Source organism: Mobula birostris, chromosome 10 (assembly GCF_030028105.1).
Source record: "Mobula birostris isolate sMobBir1 chromosome 10, sMobBir1.hap1, whole genome shotgun sequence".
Lineage (NCBI taxonomy): Eukaryota > Metazoa > Chordata > Chondrichthyes > Myliobatiformes > Myliobatidae > Mobula > Mobula birostris.
In genome coordinates this window covers 15037954-15057217 of record NC_092379.1, presented here as the reverse complement: position 1 = coordinate 15057217, position 19264 = coordinate 15037954, and the positions used below count along the sequence as shown (strand labels likewise).

The 19264-nt window shown below is 47.4% G+C and overlaps 1 protein-coding gene across 5 annotated transcripts in view; it reads left to right on the top strand.

Annotated features, from left to right (window-relative positions):
• The window catches only part of LOC140203839 (RAS guanyl-releasing protein 1-like), a 204044-nt gene that overhangs the window by 137488 nt on the left and 47292 nt on the right, over positions 1-19264 (top strand). For all 5 annotated transcript variants that reach the window (XM_072269959.1, XM_072269962.1, XM_072269961.1 and 2 more), the window contains 4 exons: positions 4100-4162; positions 6636-6767; positions 9071-9224; positions 17940-18113. In XM_072269959.1, the coding sequence (XP_072126060.1) occupies positions 4100-4162; positions 6636-6767; positions 9071-9224; positions 17940-18113 (523 nt within the window). The remainder of the gene's footprint in view (positions 1-4099; positions 4163-6635; positions 6768-9070; positions 9225-17939; positions 18114-19264) is intronic.

Genomic DNA, 19264 nt, shown 5'->3' with positions numbered 1-19264 from the left:
CTTTACCCAATCAATGTTCTGGGTCGAGACCATGACCGGGATTTCTTTTCTACCCGGATTTGTCCGGGTGAAGAGCCTCAGATCGAAAGGTCGGCTGTTCATTTCCCTCCACAGATGCTGCCTGACCTGCTGAGGTCCTCCAGCATTTTGTGTGTGTTACCCAAGATTTTCCAGGATCTGCAGAATCCCCCTGTGACTTTGGTGTTGCGATGGGGGACAAAGAAATGGCAGACGAACATTAATAAGTATTTTAGGTCAGTCCTCACCGAATTACAGAAATTTTAAGAGTGTCGGGGGCCAGAAGTGAGTGCAGTCACTGTTACTAAGGAGAAGGTGCTTGGGAAACCGAAAGGTCTGAATGTAGATAAGTCACCTGGATCAGATGGACTACACCCCAGAATAGCTAAAGAGATTGTGTAACCATTAATAATGATCTTTCAAGAATCACTAGAATCTGGAATGATTTCTGAAGGACTGAAAAATTGCCAATGTCACTCCACTCTTCAAGAAGGGAGGGAGGCAGAAGAAAAGAAAACATAGGCCAGTTACTGACTTCACTGGTTGGAAAGATGTTGGAGTCCATTATGAAGGATGAGGTTTTGGAGGCACATGATAAAATAGGCCAAAGTCAGCACGATTTCCTTCAGGAGAAATCTTGCCTGACAAATCTGCTGGAATTCTTTGAGGAAATAACAAGCAGGATAGACAAAGGAGAGTCAGTGGACGTTGTTTACTTGGATTTTTCATAAGGCGATACGTGAGGCTGCTTACCAAGAACATATGGTATTACAGGAAAAGATAAGACTAGCATGGATAGAAGGTTGGCTGATAGGCAGGAGGTAAGGAGTGGGAACAATATAGGTCTTTCCTGGTTGGCTGCCAGTGACTAATGGTGCTCTGCAGGGGTTGGTGCTGGGACTGCTTGTTTTCATATGTGTGTGATTTAGATGACAGAATTGACGGCTTTGTGACCAGTTTGCAGCCAATATGAAGATAGGTGGAGGGGCAGGTAGTACTGAAGCAGCAGGGAGTCTGCAGAAGGACAGACAGATTGGGAGAACGGACAAAGAAGTGGCAGATGGAATGCAGTGGGGGGAAGCGTATGGTGAGGCACCGTGATAGAAGGAATAAAGATTTTTTTTTAAGCGTGTTGTACCAGACATTCAGCCATTCTTGTCTGGCACGTGGTGTCAGGATTAACTGGGTCACGTTATGAACGTTCCTGACTCGACCATGTATTTTTTACGAGGCTGAGTGGCCAGCTCGACACCCAACCCGGCACGGATGGAAAGCGTGCTCGGGGGTGGCCCAACCAAGATTCGAACTCGGGAACCTTCACTCTGGAGTCCGGCGCTGATCTCACTGCGCCGCCAGCCAGCCGGAATAAAGATGCAGACTATTTTCTAAATGGGGAGAAAACTCAAAAATCAGAAGTGCAAATGTTCCTGGAATGAAAGGATTAATGTATGAGGAAGGTTTGCTGGCTCTGCGACTGCACTCGATGGAATTTAGGAGAATGGTGGGGGGAGATTTCTTTGAGGAAATAACGGGCAGGATAGACAAGGGAGAGTCAGTGGATGTTGACAAGGGAAATCTCATTGAAAACAATCAAATATTGAAAGAGTGGACCACCAGAGTTGAGACATCCCATCGAGAACAGGAGCAGGTACTGAACTGGCTTCAGAGCACCAACATTGGAGTCAAAGATCAGATTCAAACTTCTTGAACTTCCCGTAATGGGCCCCTCTCACCCTTCTGCCAGTCCCCAGCCCCCTTTTCCCCTCTCTCACCTTATCTCTTTGCCTGCCCATCACCTCCCTTTGGTGCTGCTCCCCCCTTCCCCTTCTTCCATGGTATTCTGTCCTCTCCTATCAGATTCCCCCTTCTCCAGCCCCGTATCTCTTTCACCAATCAACTTCCCAGCTCTTTACTTCATCCCGCCCCCTCATGATTTCACCTTGTGTTTCTCCCTCCCCCCCCCAACCTTTTAACTCTACTCCACATCTTTCTTTCTCCAGTCCTGCTGAAGGGCCTCGGCCCCAAACGTCGACTGTTTACTATCTTCCGTAGATGTCTGCCTGGCCTGCTGAGTTCCTCCAGCATTTTGTGTGTCTCGGATTTCCAGCGTCCACGGATTTTCTCTCATTTGTGATCGGATTCAAAGATGAGCCTTTTTGTCACAAGTACATCGAAAAGTGTTGAGGATTTACTAATTTATTTATTAGAATACAGCATTGGATAGGCCCTTCGAGCTGTGTCACCCAGCAACCACTGACTTAACCCTAGCCTAATCACGGGACAATTTACAATGACCAATTAACCTACTAACAGGTATGTCTTTGGACTGTGGGAGGAAACCAGAGCACTCGGAGGAAACCCACGCGGTCACGGGGAGAACGTACAAACTCCTTACAGACAAATGCAGAATTCCGGTGCCAACATAGCCTGCTCACAACTTACTAAGCCTAACCTGCATATCTTTTGGAATGTGGAAGTAATCTGGAGCACCCAGAGGTCACAGGGAGAACACACAGACAGTGATGGGAATTGAACCCCTGACTTACGGCTGGCGCTGCGGTGCATTTCGCTAACCGCTACACCGCCGTGCCAGGTTGATCGTGTCTCCTGACTGGCCGCCTGTTTGGTTGCTCGAGAAGCTCTCGGAGTTCACTCGGGCTCTGTAGGCCTAGGGAGAAGGCTGGAGGACAGGCGCAAGGGGTGATCACAGGCGCTGGGCGTTCCTGGGGCAGCAGACACACACCCTGCCTCGTCCCGTCCCCTGCTTCAACTCCTGTTCCTCCCCAACACGCAAGGTCATCCAACCACCCCATGGGAGCTCAGACAGAATCAGGTTTAATATCACCGGCATGTGCTGTGAAATTTATTGTCTTTGTGGCAGCAGTACAGTGCAATACATAATAATTTACTTCCTGAGAAGCTAAAGAAATTTGGCCTGTCCCCTAAAACCCTCACTAATTTTTATAGATGCACCGTAGAAAGCATTCTTCTAGGGTGCATCACAACCTGGTATGGAAGTTGTCCTGTCCAAGACCGAAAGAAGCTGCAGAAGATCGTGAACACGGCGCAGCACATCACACAAACCAATCTTCCGTCCGTGGACTCACTTTACACCGCACGCTGTCAGAGCAGTGCTGCCAGGATAATCAAGGACATGACCCACCCAGCCAACACACCTTTTCGTCCCTCTTCCCTCTGGGAGAAGGCTCAGGAGCTTGAAGACTCGTACGGCCAGATTTGGGAACAGCTTCTTTCCGACTGTGATAAGACTGCTGAACGGACCCTGACCCGGATCTGGGCCGTACCCTCCAAATATCCGGACCTGCCTCTCGGTTTTTTTACACTACCTTACTTTCCTTTTTCTATTTTCTATTTATGATTTATAATTTAAATTTTTACTATTTACTATTGATTTGTACTCCAGGGAGCGCGAAACGCAGAATCAAATATCGCTGTGATGATTGTACGCTCTAGTATCAATTGTTGGGCGACAATTAAGTAAAGTATAAAGTAATATAAAGTAAAGTATAATAGAAAAAACTGTGAAGTACAGTAAGATATATATAAAATAGTTAAATTAAATAAATAGTGCAAAAATAGATATAAACAAGTAGTGAGGTAGTGTTTATGGATTAAATGTCCATTCAGAAATCGGATGGCAGAGGGGAAGAAGCTGTTTCTGAATCGCTGAGTGTGTGTCTTCAGGCTCCTGTACCTCCTACCTGATGGTAGCAGTGAGAACAAGGCATGACCTGGGTGATGTGGGTCCTTAATGATGGGTGCCACATCTTCGAGGCATTGCTCCTGGAGACTATGGAGGCTGGTACCCGTGATGGAGCTGACTAATTTCACAACTCTCCGCAGCTTGCTTCGATCCTGTGCTGTGTCTCCCCACCCCCTATACCAGACAGTGCTGCAGCCAGTTAGAATGCTCTCCACTGTGCACCTGTGGACATTCACCTGAAAGGAGCCGGGGAGTGAGCAGGAGGGGTTGGATGGAGGCAGTCCACTCTGTTGGGGGAGCAAGTCGCAGTAATGGGGCAAACGGCCACAGCCTCTATCATCCTTGACTTCCAGCCACTTATCGAGACGCTCCCGGGGAGAAGCAGGTCCAGTTCCGGGTGAAGATCTGCCACTTTGTCAGGTAACCGTCACTTGCCACTTTGGTATTGGAACTTGTTTATTGTTGTCACTTTTTCAGATTTATATTTATTTAATTTGCTTCTCCATTTTTAGATTAAAATGTATTGATCACATGACACTGTAACACGCGGTGAAACGTGTCCTTTGCACTCACAACCAACACACCCAAGGATGTGCTGGGGGCAGCCCGCAAGTGTCGCCACACGTCCCGGCGCCAACACGGCCCGCCCACAATGCTCGGCAGAACAACACAGAACACAGCATGCAACTAAACAACAAAAACAAGTCCCTTTCCTCCCCTCCCTCCTTCCAACCCATAAGGCCGTAAGCCATGGGAGCAGGATTAGGCCATTTGTCTCATCGAGTCTGCTCCACCATTTCATAATGGCTGATCCCCATTTCCCTCCCCTGCCTTCTCCCCGTAATCTTTCACACCCTGACGAATCGGGGACCTATCAGCCTCCACTTTAAGTACACCCAGTGGCCTGGCCTCTACAGCAGTCTGAGGCAATGAATACCACACCCCGCAGCTGAAGAAATTCCTCCTCGTCTCTGTTCTAAATGAACGTCCCTCTATTCTGAGGCTGTGCCCTCTGGTTCTAGACTCCCCCTCATCTATCTAGGCCTTTCAACATTTGATAGATTTCAAAGAGAACCCCCCCCCCCCCCCACCATTCTTCTAAATTCCAGCGAGTAAAGGCTCAGAGCCATCAAATGCTCCTACTTCCGTCCTTTGACCCCAGCACAGGCCGTCTTCTGTGGCCTTCAGCGGACTTGTGGATTCACAGACACTAGGCCCCAACATCTCTGCACACATCACGCGTACTGAGATACAATGAGAAGATTGTCTCGCAGGTTCCTCATACAGATCAGATCATTACACCGTGCACTGAGGTAGAACAAGGTAAAACAACAACAGAATGCAGAATAAAGTGTCACAGCTACCAAGAGTGCAGTGCAGGTAGACAGTATGATCCAAGATAACAATGAAGTAATTGTGAGGTCCGACTTCTGTCATACCACATCATTTATTAGTGTGCTGGTGAAGGTGGGGGTGTCGGTGGGACAGGGTTAAGGGGATGTGGACATCCTGCTACTGACCCATGGCTCACCCACCGGGCCACTGCCTCCCAGAAGAACAGGGCGTGAGCTGGGTCCTAGTGGGGCCGCTTCCCTCTCCTCCAGCAGCACCTCGACGGACACCTCCAACCCTGGTAGGTGTGGAGTTTGAGGGGCGAAGGGCACGTCCTGAATCCAGAAGCCAGGGAAGCATTATCAGGGCATTTGGCCCATTGAGTCCGCTATGCTATTCCATCATGGCTGACATTATCCCTCTCAACTTCAATCTCCTGTCTCCGACCAGCCAGAGGACCCAGCAACCGGGGAGGCAGGTGCTGCTGGTGATAATGCTTGAGGGCAACCTGGGATCAGGAGCAGTGGGCAAATAGCAGAGAGAGAGGCGAGCAGGACCTGGGCGTTCAATTGCAGGCTTGGCCACGACCATAAGGAATGGTGGGGTAGGATCAAAGGGCCGAATGGCTTCGTCCTGCCCCTCTTTTCTACATCTCTGTACTGTGACTGATACAGACCCAACACATAGAAACATAGAAAATAGGTGCAGGAGTAGGCCATTCGGCCCTTCGAGCCTGCACCGTCATTCAGTATGATCATGGCTGATCATCCAACTCAGAACCCTGCATCAGCCTTCCCTCCATACCCCCTGATCCCTTTAGCCGCAAGGGCCATATCTAACTCCCTCTTAAATATAGCCAATGAACTGGCCAACACATCTGTGTCTCGTCTGTGTAGCGCTCAGCGCCGCAGTGATTGGAGCGTTTTCGGTGTGTGAGGGTGGGGCGTGAAGATCACACTGAAGCTGGAGACTTTCACCCCTCCAAACCCGCTCGCTCCTTTCAGTGGCCGATCTTCTGCCTCGGCGCACTGACCTCAACCCCCTCGGTTCCCGTGTCACTGGACATAGTCAGATCCAACCTTGCTCCCCCAGGGACGAGCGAAGGACAGACCACTCCCTCACAATAAACTTTAAATGTCAACCCTGGACCAATTTTAACACCTACAGACTCTCTGTCAAGGACTCTTTACAACTTGAGCTCTCGGTATTATTTTTATTTAATTTGCACAGTTTGTCTTCTTCTGCACTTTAGTCATTTGTCATTCAAGATACAAGATTACTTAACGTCAGTTCCAGTACCCTAGTGTGAAAGAGAATGAAATAGTTGTTAGCAACACACACAAAATGCTCGAGGAACTCAGCAGGCCAGGCAGCATCTATGGAAAAGAGTACGGTTGACGTTTTGGCCCGAAACGTTGACTGTTCATAATAAATGATCTGCTGGAGGAATTCAGTGGGTCAGGCGACGTCTGTCCTGGGAAGGAAATGTCGATGTTTTAGGTTGAAAGACCCACGTTGAGTCTGATCAGGCACTGACGCTGTTGACCCGATCCCTCCCCAGGTACTGGATTACCCACTACCCTGTGGTTTTCACCGTGGACTCCAAACTGGAGGATGTGATGGCACAGTTCTTGGAGCTGGTGAGAAGAGAAGGCGAGGAATCCCATTGCCGGCTCATCGACACCTCCAACATGTGAGCCAGTGGGTCGGTCTGGTGGGATTGGTGTGGTGAGATTGGTGTGCTGGGATTGGTGTGGTGGTGTTGGTGTGCTGGGATTGGTGTGGTAGTGTCGGTGTGCTGGGATTGGTGTGGTGGTGTTGGTGTGTTGGGATTGGTGTGGTGGTGCTGGTGTGGGTGTGCTGGGATTGGTGTGGCGGGATTAGTGATTGGATTGGTGTACTGGGATTGGTGAGGTGGTGTTGGTGTGTTGGGATTGGTGTGGTAGTGTCGGTGTGCTGGGATTGGTGTGGTGGTGCTGGTGTGGGTGTGCTGGGATTGGTGTGGCGGGATTAGTGATTGGATTGGTGTACTGGGATTGGTGAGGTGGTGTTGGTGTGTTGGGATTGGTGTGGTGGAGTTGGTCTGGTGGGATTGGTGAGGTGGTGTTGGTGTGGTGGGGTTGGTGATTGGATTGTTGTGGTGGGGTTGATCTGAGGGGATTGATGTGGTGGGATTGTTATGGTGGGATTGGTGTGGTGGATTGCGGTGGATTAGTGTGGCGTGATTGGTGTGGTGGGATTAGTGTGGTGAGATTGGTATTGTTGGGTGAACGGGGTTGGTCCTGCTTTGGTTCAGTCAGGAGTGGGAGAGCAGGACACGGAGGATGGTTCCCTACAGAGTAGTCCCACGTTCTAACTCCTGCACAGAAAGAGTCACGGAGATCTGCGGCTTTGAAGTAGACTGTTCCATTCCTCTCCTTCCAGCCGGTGTCCAGGTCCGGCACTGCACGGTGCAGATCGAGTGGAGTCCATTGCTGGACACCCCAGCACCATGCAGCCCAACTACACAGAACCTTGGGTGAGGAGTGATACCACCATGTGTGGCCTGATGTCTAATCTGGGTCAGCAGGCAACAGGAAGTGCCCAGCGGTATTTCCTGATTGGCCTGAATTTGACCTGGAAATGGTCACAAGCTGGGTTCATTGCACGATAAATCTATTTACGGTAGTTTTGCATTATAAAATCAATGTCAATTAATTAAATTCCCAGTTTTAATGTTTCACCTATCTGGGAAATCCAGTGGTTTCTTACAGCGGGGATCTGACAGGCTTCTTCAAATCGGAATCCTGCGGCAGATGATAATTAATGGAGGGTGGGCAGGCAAGAGAAGAGGCTGTGGAGGAGAAGTTGAGCGAGTGACGAGCTGAGGAGTGAGAGTGAATGAGGATGAGGGAGGAATAGGTGTGAGTGAGGAGAGGAATGGAAGTGAAGAGGGTGCCGTGGCACAGTGGCTTACTTGGGAGGTGGGGGGGCAGCAGAACCAGATTAATACCCGCTTCTGAAAGGGGACATGATGGGAGAATGTGCAGGACTGGGAGAAAAGAGGGATTCGTGGGTAGCGCTTGCAGAAAGACCCTCTTGACCATGAAGGCCTAAAGGTCTGTACTTCACCAAACTGTGCTCTGATCACGATCCTTGGGTCAAGTGCACCACAAAATGCTCGAGGCACTCAGCAGGTCAGGCAGCATTAGTGGAGGGGAATAAACAGTTGACGCTTTGGGCCGAGGAATGGAAAGAGAGGGGTTCAGAGGCCAGGATAAGAAGGTGGGGTGGGTGAAAGGGAGAGAAGTACAAGCTGGCAGGTGATAGGTCGGACTAGGTGATGTTAGAAACTGGAAGCTGATAGGTAGAAAAAGTGAAGGACTGAAGAAGAAGGAATCTGGTAGGAGAGGACAGTGGACCATGGAAGAAAGGGAAGGAGGAGAGGAACCAGAGGGAGGTGATGGGCAGCTGAGGAGGTAAAGATTTCCTGCCCTAAGTTGTATTTCTTCCTATAACACAGTCACATGGACTTCAGTTTCAGAGAGAGAGCACTGCACGTGGTCAGGGCTATGTGAGTCCATATACAGTGTCCGTGACCCTTCCTCTTCAGCCTCCAGCGTCCGTAACCCTGCCCACCCCCCACACACATCTGAGCAAACACACGACATTTAACGCTGCTGACTGGCACACTGCAGGCTGCAGGAGTGCCTGCTGAGGGGTGCAGACACTGCAAGGGTGCACAGCATGTGGTTCTTCTTCCACTACTGGACAAGGAGGGACTAAGTTGGGTGAGGAAGCCCCTCAGTTATTGTAGTAAAATCCCACACCAAGGGGCCTACATGAGTGGCAACTATGCTCTTGGTTTTAAGGAATATAAACTCCTCAAAGCAAACGCAAGAATGAAAAGACTGCGCGGTTTATTCTCGAAAATATTTTTTTATTACAAGTGAAGTTCTTTTTATAAAAAAAACTTTTCCTTCCTCCTCCCCCCACCCCGCCCGCCGCGTTCGGCAGTCACATGCAGGACTGGACGCGCAAGTACACGCTACACAGCACCCCGAACAACAACAAGAAGCGGAAAGTCTCGCTGCTCTTCGATCACCTGGAGCCAACGGAACTTGCAGAGCACCTGAGCTACCTGGAGTTTAAATGCTTCTGCCGGCTGTCGGTGAGTGTGGCACGGCCATCCCAGGGGGAAGGGCCTTTGCAGGCTGAGCCAGCGTTCAGTTGCCTGCCCCTAGTTGCCCTGGAGAAGGTGGTGGCGAGATGCCCTCTTGAACTGTTGCAGTCTTTGAGCTGTGGGTACAATACCTCGTGGTTGTGTGTCAGTGTGCATATTACAGAGAAAAAAAACATAGTGCCGAGTAGATTTCAAGCTGTGTAAAAGTTTACTGCTCAAGGCAATGGTTGGTCTGCACAGCTATAAAAAAAAATTGGAGAGGATGTTGCTCTTAATTGTCCTTAATGGACCTTTTTCTACCTCCACACCTGGCAGCGCAGTATACACACACCCACCACTCTCTCTGACATCCCCTCTAATCACCTTAAAATTATACCCTCTCATGTTAGCCGTTTCCACCCTGGGAGAAAGCTGCAAGCTCTCCACGTTATCTGTCCCCTCTTATTATCTTGAACACTTCTATCAAGTCACATCTCATCCTCCTTCCCTCCAAAGAGGAAAACCCTAGCTCACCTCAACCTTTCCAGAAAGCCCACAGTGCTTTTAGAGACTTCTTGGGAGATGGCAGAGAAAGTTTTTTTTCACGTGGAAGGTGTGTGAATGTACTGACAGGGTGATGGTAGAGAGAGATACACGGGGGGGGGACATTTAAAGACTTTTAGGTATAGGTACATGGACGACAGATGGGCTATGTGGGACTAGACTGACCTTGGAGTAAGTTAAAAAGTCAGCACAACATTGTAGACAGAAGGGCTAGATTTGTGCTGTAAATTCTATGTTCTATGTACTTCGGGTGAGACTAGAACTAGAGTCCATTGGTTTAGAAGGAAAGGCAAAATGTTTAACAGGAATCTGAGGGGGGACTTCTTCACTCAGACGGTGGTAACAGAGTGGAATGAACTGCCAGCAGAAGTGGTGGATGCTGGTTCAATTGTAAACTTTTTTTTTAATATAATTTTTATTAAATTTTCAAAAAGAATACATGAAAAGATAAAATCTACCCACCCCCCCTCCCCTTAACCCTCCCCCCCCCCATATATAGTCCTACCTAAAAAGAAAGAAAGAGAAAAAAAAGAAAAGAACCACCTGGTTATTGGAAGGTTTCCACATGCTCCATGGGATTCAAAATAAATTTGGTATAATTATTCGTTACTTTCCCCAAGTAACCAAAATCTTCACTGGTCCATTAAGCCCATTAACATTAAAACTCAAAAAATTCAATAAATTAGTCATTATTCTTAACAAAGTTACTCCAATCTAAAACATTACTTATCTTCTCAACTCTCATAGTTCCTTGGGGAATTTCTTTAAACTTCACCATGTTGCTATGTGTTCCCCCCACCCCAACCTTTCAGGCAAAAAGAAAAAAAGATAGAAAAAAAAAGAAAAAACAAAATACCCCCCCACTAATGTTGTGAATGAAAGGATACACAACACTACCCCCCTCCATTTTACGGGTCGCGGCAAAAGCCACGCTTGCACACATGATTAACGTAACAATCAATCAGTGCTTCTTCCAGCTCCCCCGCAACAAAAAAAGTTATATATATATAGACAAAATTAGTATTACTATTCCCAACTAATTTCCTCCAGTGTTAACCTTTCTTACCCCCATCATATAATTAATAATATATTTATACATTCATCCAACTTCAAAAATCCAACAAGTCCATTCTTTAACCCAATCTTCATCTTCAATCTATCTCTCTCTCCTGAGTTTGTTCTTGTATCTGGTGAATATTCAGAGAATCTTGCACAAACTGCTCTGCTTTCTGGTAGTCATCAAAAAATCTTTTTTCTCCACCAGGCAAAAAAATCTTCAAAGTTGCAGGATAACGCAGTATAAATTGATAACCATGATCCCATAGGGTTTTTTTCACTGGATTAAACTTCTTCCTTTTCTTCAAAAGTTCGTAACTTATATCAGGGTAGAAAAAAACTTTGTTCCCTTTAATTATCAATGGCCCTTTTCTATCTTTGGCAGCTCGAGCAGCTGCCTGTAGAATCCTTTCCTTGTCTTGAAATCTTAAGAATTTTATTAAAATCGATCGTGGATATTGGTCATCTTTTGGTTTTGGTGTTAGAGCTCTATGTGCCCGCTCAATTTCAATTAGTCAAGCCTCCTCTCCCATTTGCAAAACATCCGGGATCCATCTTTGAAAAAATTCTATTGGCTTTTCTCCCTCCATACCTTCTGTAAGACCAACAATTTTAATATTATTACATCTACTGAAATTTCCCAACAAATCCACTTTCTCCAAGAGTCGGTTTCTTTCCGAGTTCCAAACAAGCAAATCATTTTCTGTTTTTTCCACTCTAACATTAATAAGCCCCATTTCTCTTTCCATCTTCTGAAGCTTCTTTTCCATTTTGTCCTGTCTTTCCATAACTTTATTATAGCACCTCTTCGTATCTCTAAGCTCTTCTCTTACTTTTCTTAATTCAGCCGTTGATTGCAATATAGCCTCTCTTATGTCTCTATCATCTCCTTTAGTTCCAATCTCTTCCAGTTCTTCCTCTTCTTCTTCATCTGTGTTCTCTGCAGAGTCCAATTCTGACTCTGAGTCATTTTCAATTGCAGTAGGTGTCGGTTCTTGTGGTTTGCATTGTGTCGATTTGCGCATGCGCATTTCCGGTGTCTTCTTCGGAGAAACCGTTGCCACCGCCATTGCTCCCTGTTCTACTGAAGGAGATCCAACCTGAGTCCGAGACTCCATCGTTGCAGTAGGCCCTTTTTTCTTCCCGTCTCGCGGCTGCTTCGCAACAGCAGACTTCTTTTGTTGCAGTTTAGGAGGCATATCGTAAAGTAGTCTTACAAAGTTTATAAATAGTTTTGAGAAAATATTTACCAACTTTGTTTTATTTAAACGGTACTTTACTGATTTGTTGCGGGAGAGCTGGATTTACATGTCTCAATCCCACGTCATCACGTGACGCCCCCGTTCAATTGTAAACTTGAGAAACATTGTATCATTTCTTAATGCATGCATTACTAAATGACAATAAAAGAGGACTGCGTGTCCTCATAATCTAATCTAACTTTAAGAAAAGTTTGGATAGGTATATGGATATGGTCCAGGTTCAGATAGATGAAACTGGGCAGCTCGGACAAGGCTGGCATGGACTAGAGAGGCCAAAAAGTCCTTGTCTGTGCGGTAGTGGTCTATGATTATGACTGTGACTGTATGGTCTATAACATCACCAGTTTCACGAACAGTTACTACCCCTCAACCATCAGGCTCTTCTCTCAACTTCATTTGCCCCACCTTTGAAATGTTCCCACAGTACAGGCCACCACAGAGTGATGCCAAACAGGTGGGAAACGCCCAGCTTTCACGTCTCCGTCCTCCCGAGGCACGCTTTCCGGCCCTTAGGAAGCAAGGCCTTCGCAAAACAGCTCCATATTTTGGCCCTTAGCTCTCTTATAGCTAGGAGGGCGCTTTTGTTTAAATGGAAAATTGTTTTTCCTCCTACTCATGCTCAATGGTTATGCGAGGTTATGTCATGCTTAGATTGAGAAGATTCGTTGTTCAATTTCTGAATCTCCTCAAGACTTTCAAACATTGTGGGGACCCTTTCTGAATTATTTTCAAAACTTTCAAAACCCTCAATTCGTTGTTTAAATTCAGATGTTGGCTATAATTAATTTTTTATTAAACGAGAAGGTATTTTACCTTTTTTCTCCTTAATAAACAGCTTTGGTCTTGGTAGGGGTTAGACTTTTTTAAAATAAATTAGTATGTTTCAATATAATTATTAACTAACACATGAATACGGGGTAATGAGATTGTTATTATGAATAGATATAATGTAATTGGTAGTTTTTTAAAATCTTTTTATGACCTTTTATATACATTTTCTTGTACTCTGTATTCTTCTATGTAGAAACTAATAAAAATATTGAAAAAAAAGAACTGATCCCACAACCAAAGGACTCACTTTCAAGGACTCTTCATATCATGTTCTCGATATTTATTGCTTATTAATTTTCTATTATTATTTCTTTCTTCTTGTATCTGCAGTTTGTTGTCTTCTGCCCTCTAACTGCCCAAGATGGTGTGGTCTTTCATTGATTCTGTTGTGGTCATTATTCTACAGATCGATTATGGCCACAAGAAATTGAATCTCAGGGTTGTATATGGTGACATAGATGTACTTTGATCATAAAATTTACTTTCAACTTTAAAGACTGGCCCAGGGACGATAGAGGAACGGTGATATATTTCCAAGTCAGGATGGTGTGTGGCTTTGTGGGCAATTTCCAGGTGGTGGTGTTCCTCGTGCTCCTGCTGCCCTTGTCTGAGCTGGTAGAGGTGGTAGGTTTGGAAGTTGTTGTCTAAGGAGGTCTGGCGAGCTGCTGCAGATGGTATAAAGTGCTGCGCAGGTTCGGTGGTGGAGGGAGAGGGTGAATAGTTGTGGGTGGAGTGCCCATCAAGTGGGCTGCTAGGTCCCAGATGGTGTGGAGCTCAATGACAAAGCTGCACTCGCCCGGCTGAGTTGAGAGTGTCCTATCACAATTACATCTTGGGCCTTGAAGATGGAAGGCAGGCTTTGGGGAAATCGGAAGTGGGTTAATCCCCAGAGGATTCCCAGGCTCTGACCTGTCCCTGCAGCCACACCCTGTGTATGTCTAATCCAGGTAACCCCCAAGAGACACACATCAAAGTTGCTGGTGAACGCAGCAGGCCGGGCAGCATCTTTAGGAAGAGGTACAGTCGATGTTTTGGGCCGAGACCCTTCGTCAGGACTAACCGAAAGAAGAGATTTGAAAGTGGGAGGGGGAGGGGGAGATCCGAAATGATAGGAGAAGACAGGAGGGGGAGGGATGGAGCCAAGAGCTGGACAGGTGATTGGCAAAAGGGATATGAGAGGATCATGGGACAGGAGGCTCAGGGAGAAAGAAAAAGGGGAGGGGGAGAACCCAGAGGATGGGCAAGGGGTAATAGTGAGAGAGACAGAGGGAGAAAAAGGAGAGAGAGAAAAAGAATGTGTGTATAAAAATAAATAACGAATGGAGTACGAGGGGGAGGTGGGGCGTTAGCGGAAGTTTGAGAAGTCAGTGTTGATGCCATCAGGTTGGAAGCTACCCAGACGGAATATAAGGTGTTGTTCCTCCAACCTCCAAGAGAATTGTTATTGTACTTATTTGTTTAATATAGTGATAGAGCGCGAAGTAGGCCCTTCAGGCGGTTTGAGGCACGTTGCCCCAGCAACCCTAACCCCAACCTAATCCCAGGAGAATGTATAATGACCAATGACCAATAACATACCCGGTATCTCTTTGGACCATGGGAGGAAACCGCAGCACCCAGGGGAAACCCTTGCATTCCACAGGGAGGACATGCAGAGACCCCTTGCAAAATGGCGCCAGAATTGAACTCTGAACTCCAGAACGCGCCCGAGCCGTAATAGCATCACACCAACTGCTACACTACCCTGGCGACACACACAAAATGCTGGAGGAACTCAGGAGGCCAGGCAGCATCTATGGAAATGCCGAGTTCCTCCAGCGCTTTGTGTGCGTTGCTAGGATTTCCAGCGTCTGCAGATTTTCTCGTCCCTGACGCTACCCTGGCACCCGATTGATTGTGGGGGGGGTTCGGCAGTGGTAGTGCCATTGAATTTCAGGGGGTGAGAACTGCATTACTTGACCAAGAAGGATTAAGGTTATTGCGGACCCTTTGGTGGGGTAATTGGACACTGTATATTGCCCCTAGTGTGTAGCGTAGTGGTGGAATCTGGGAGAGAATAGATTGCAGTGAAAATGTGAGGAATGGGATGTTCCGTGGGCTGGCAAAGACCTGATGGGCTGAATGGACTCCTGCATGAGAAGAAAATGTGGAAAAAGAGGCCGTAGATTTAGCATAGGGAACATAATGAGCAGAAACAGGTCACTCATCCCCTTGTGTCTGGTATACCATGGGCAACCTCATATCCCAGCGGTAACCATATATCTTCTGGTTACATAAATGTCAGCTGCAGGGCGTCAGACTCTCTGGGGCAAATGGAGGAAAACCTTCTCGTTGCAAATGTGGCCACTCCCAGCACTTCCCACAGGGTGCCAGGCCCCACTGACCATCGTCCTTGGCCACAAAGCCCCACCTTCACCCACCTTTAGTTGGAAAGGGGGCGCAGTCACGTCCAAAACTCGGTCGCGGCTTCAATTCCCACTCTAGAGGTTCAAGCTGAGGCCACGGGCTGACGTTTAGCGCAGTCACGAAGGAGCCCATCCCCTGTCAACACCACCATCTTTGCTAAGCCAGGACCCTGTCTGCCAGTCAGGTGGACGAGAAGGCTTTGCTTGGAGGAAAAACTGCAAGCATTCTCTTCATTACCAACATTTGTCCCAAAAAAAATATTTTCTGCATTAATTTTGTCTCTGGGAGCTTGCTGTGCACATTGGTAGCCAAATTGCCCACCTTAGTTATTTTGTTCATATTCCCTGCCCAGTGCATCACTGGCACCAGTCTACACGCCATCAAAGGCATATATTGTATATTTAGCAGGCTGCCGGAAAAAGGACAGCAATATTATAAAGGATCCCACAGGGAGGATGTACAAGCTCTTTACAGATGACGTCTGAATTGAACTCCAAGCTCCAAAGCATTGTGTGGAATTGAACCTGGGCTAAATTTGCCATCCGTTTACAGGAGCGCTGTGCGTGTACCATGAGTGCTTCACACCCCTGGTGCGTCCTTAGAAATCATATCGCGACTTCCACGGGTGACCTGTGGTCAGAGGGTGAGACCAGTCACTGTTGTCAGGGGTGGAACTTTGCTCTTGCTCTCTGCTCTGCCCGCTTTGGAGCTGAGGCACCCCACTATCAAGCTAATAGGATAGGTACAGGAAGGTAGAACATAGAAATCTACAGCACATTACAGGCCTTTCAACCTACAATGCTGTGCCAATCATGTAACCTACTCTAGAACCTAACTAGAATTACCCTATGCGTAGGGTAATGGAGCTCCATGTACCTACCTAGTCATAGTCATAGTCATAGACATAGACATAGACATAGTCATACTTTATTAATCCTGGGGGAAATTGGTTTTTGTTACAGTTGCTCCATAAATAATAAATAGTAATAGAACCATAAATAGTTAAATAGTAATATGTAAATTATGCCAGTAAATTATGAAATAAGTCCAGGACCAGCCTATTGGCTCAGGGTGTCTGACCCTCCAAGGGAGGAGTTAGTTGTAAAGTTTGATGGCCACAGGCAGGAATGACTTCCTATGACGCTCTGTGTTGCATCTCGGAGGAATGAGTCTCTGGCTGAAAGTACTCCTGTGCCCACCCAGTACATTATGTAGTGGATGGGAGACATTGACCAAGATGGCATGCAACTTGGACAGAAAAGTCTTATCGTATCCGCCCTCACCACCGTTGCCAGCATCCCATTCCACGCACCCACCGCTTTCTGTGTGAAAAACTTACCTCTGACATCCCCTCTGTACCTCCTTCCAAGCACCTTAAAACTATGCCCCCTCATGTTAGCCATTTCAGCCCAGGGAAAAAAGCCTCTGACTATCCACACGATCAAAGCCTCTCATCATCTTATACACCTCTATCAGGTCACCTCTCATCCTCCGTCGCCCTAATGAGGAAAGGCCAAGTTCACTCAACCTATTCTCATAAGGCATGCTCTCCAATCCAGGCAACATCCCTGTAAACCTCCTCTGCACCCTTTCGGTAGTATCTATAGTACAGATGTTGGAAAAGGGCAAGCAATGTCGTGAAGGGTCCCACCCACCCCGATTAGGGGCTGCTGGCCCCACTCCCATCAGGGAGGAGGCTACGCAGCATCCACACCAGGACCACCAGGCTCAGGAACAATTACTCCCCTCAAGCTGCAAGGCTGACCAACGCTTCCACCCACTACCACTACATACACACCACCTTGCAGGACTTTGTGTGCATACAATTACTGTTTGTCTAGAACAGTTACTTGTACATTGAGTTTTATAAAGATTGCTTTCACATTTATATTTATTGTATTTTTGCTATACTGTTCTTGATGCTTATTGTATTTCATTATGCTGCACTTGACCTGGAGTAACAATTATTTCATTCTCCTGTACACTTGTATATTTAAGAATGGTAACAAACCTTCTTGAATCTCAAAACAGTGGACAGAATTAAATAAGTGGATTCACTACTGCAAGGTAGTGTAGTGGTTAGCACAACGCTTTACGGTGCAGGAGACCTGGGTTCAATTCCCGCCACTGCCTGTTAGGAGTTTGTACATTGTACCGTGGGTTTCCTCCGCGTGCTCCGAGCCCAAAGTAGGTTAATTGTTCATTGTAAATTGTCCCCTGGGTTAAATCAGGTGTTGCTGGGAGCATTGGACTAGCTACCTGAAGGTTGTGAGTTCGAGCCCCAGCCGAGGGAACGTGCTGTGTCCTTGAGCAAGGCACTTAACCACACATTGCTCTGCGACGACACTGGTGCCAAGCTGTATGGGTCCTAATGCCCTTCCCTTGGACAACACTGGTGTCGTGGAGAGTGGAGACTTGCAGCATGGGCAACTGCTGTTCTTCCATACAGCCTTGCCCAGGCCTGCGCCCTGGAGAGCGAAGACTTTCCAGGCGCAGATCCATGGTCTCGCAAGACTAACGGATGCTGGGAGCTGTATCTTAATAAATAAATATTCTTTCAGGGTTTCATTACAGGCTGTCTGTAATCACCTCTCCTTTCTTCCAGTACCTGGACTACAGGAGCTACACGGTCTGCGGGTGCGTGCGAGAGAACCCAGCGTTGGAGCGGGCCGTGTCTCTGGTGAACGGCATCTCCCAGTGGGTCCAGCTGATGATCCTCAACAGACCCACTCCGGCCCAGCGAGCAGAGGTCTTCACCAAGTTCATTCATGTTGCTCAGGTACTAACCTCGGGGCTTGGGCGCCCTTACTCACTGGGGCAACCGGGCTGGATTTAAGGCTCGTCAAAATAATCACTTTTATTCTCTGAAGAGTTGCAAGACGTGTGATTAAATTAAGGATTCACCACCTTCCCAATTCTGGTTCTCCAGGGATCCTTCTTCTCTGTAAAATCTATTGAAGCACAAACTAGTGACCCATGGACTGATCTTGGTCACCGCCGATCACTTTTCCAGAGGAGCTTCTCTCTTTGCAGGCTTCTCACTGATTTGCATGGAACTGCTCGTTTATTTCTTCATCTTACTTGTCCGTGAAGAGACTGAGGCTTTTGAGTCCCTTCTGTGCAGTTGTATAGACACAAGAGATTCTGCAAATCCCAGACGTGAGAAGATCTGCAGATGCTGGAAATCCAGAGCAACACACACACAAAATGCTGGAGGAACTCAGCAGGTCAGGCAGCATCAATGGAAAAGAGTAAACAGTCGACGTTTTGGGCTGAGACCCTTCTTCAGGACAGGAATGAAAGAGAAGAAGTCAGAATAAGAAGGTGGGAGGAGGGGAGGAATAAGTACAAGGTGGCGGGTGATGGGTGAAACCGGGGGAGGGGGAGGGGGTGAAGTAAAGAGCTGGAAAGTTGATTGTTGAAAGAGATAAAGGGCTGGAGAAGGGGGAATCTGATAAGAAAGGGCAAAAGACCTTGGTAGAAAGGGGGAAGGGGGAGAAGCACCGGAGGGAGACGATGGGCAGGTAAGGAGATAAGGTGGGAGACGGAAATGGGAATGGCAAATGGTGAAGGGAGGGCAATTACTGGAAGTTAGAGAAATCAATGTTTGTGCCATTGGGTTGGGGACGCTACCCAGATAGAATATAAGCTTTTGCACCTCCAACCTGAGTGTGGCCTCATCGTGGCAGTAAAGGAGGCTGTTGACTGACATATCAGAACGGGAATGGGGTGTAGAATTAAAATGGGTGGCCGCCGGGAGATCCCACATTTGTGACGGACGGAGTTCGGCGAAGTAGTCTCCCTGTCTATGTCGGGTCTCACCAATATGCAGGAGGCCACACCGGGAGCACCAGATACAGTAGTTGACCCCAACGGACTCGCAAGTGAAGTGTCGCCCCCCCACCTGGAAGGACTGTTTGGGGCCCTGAG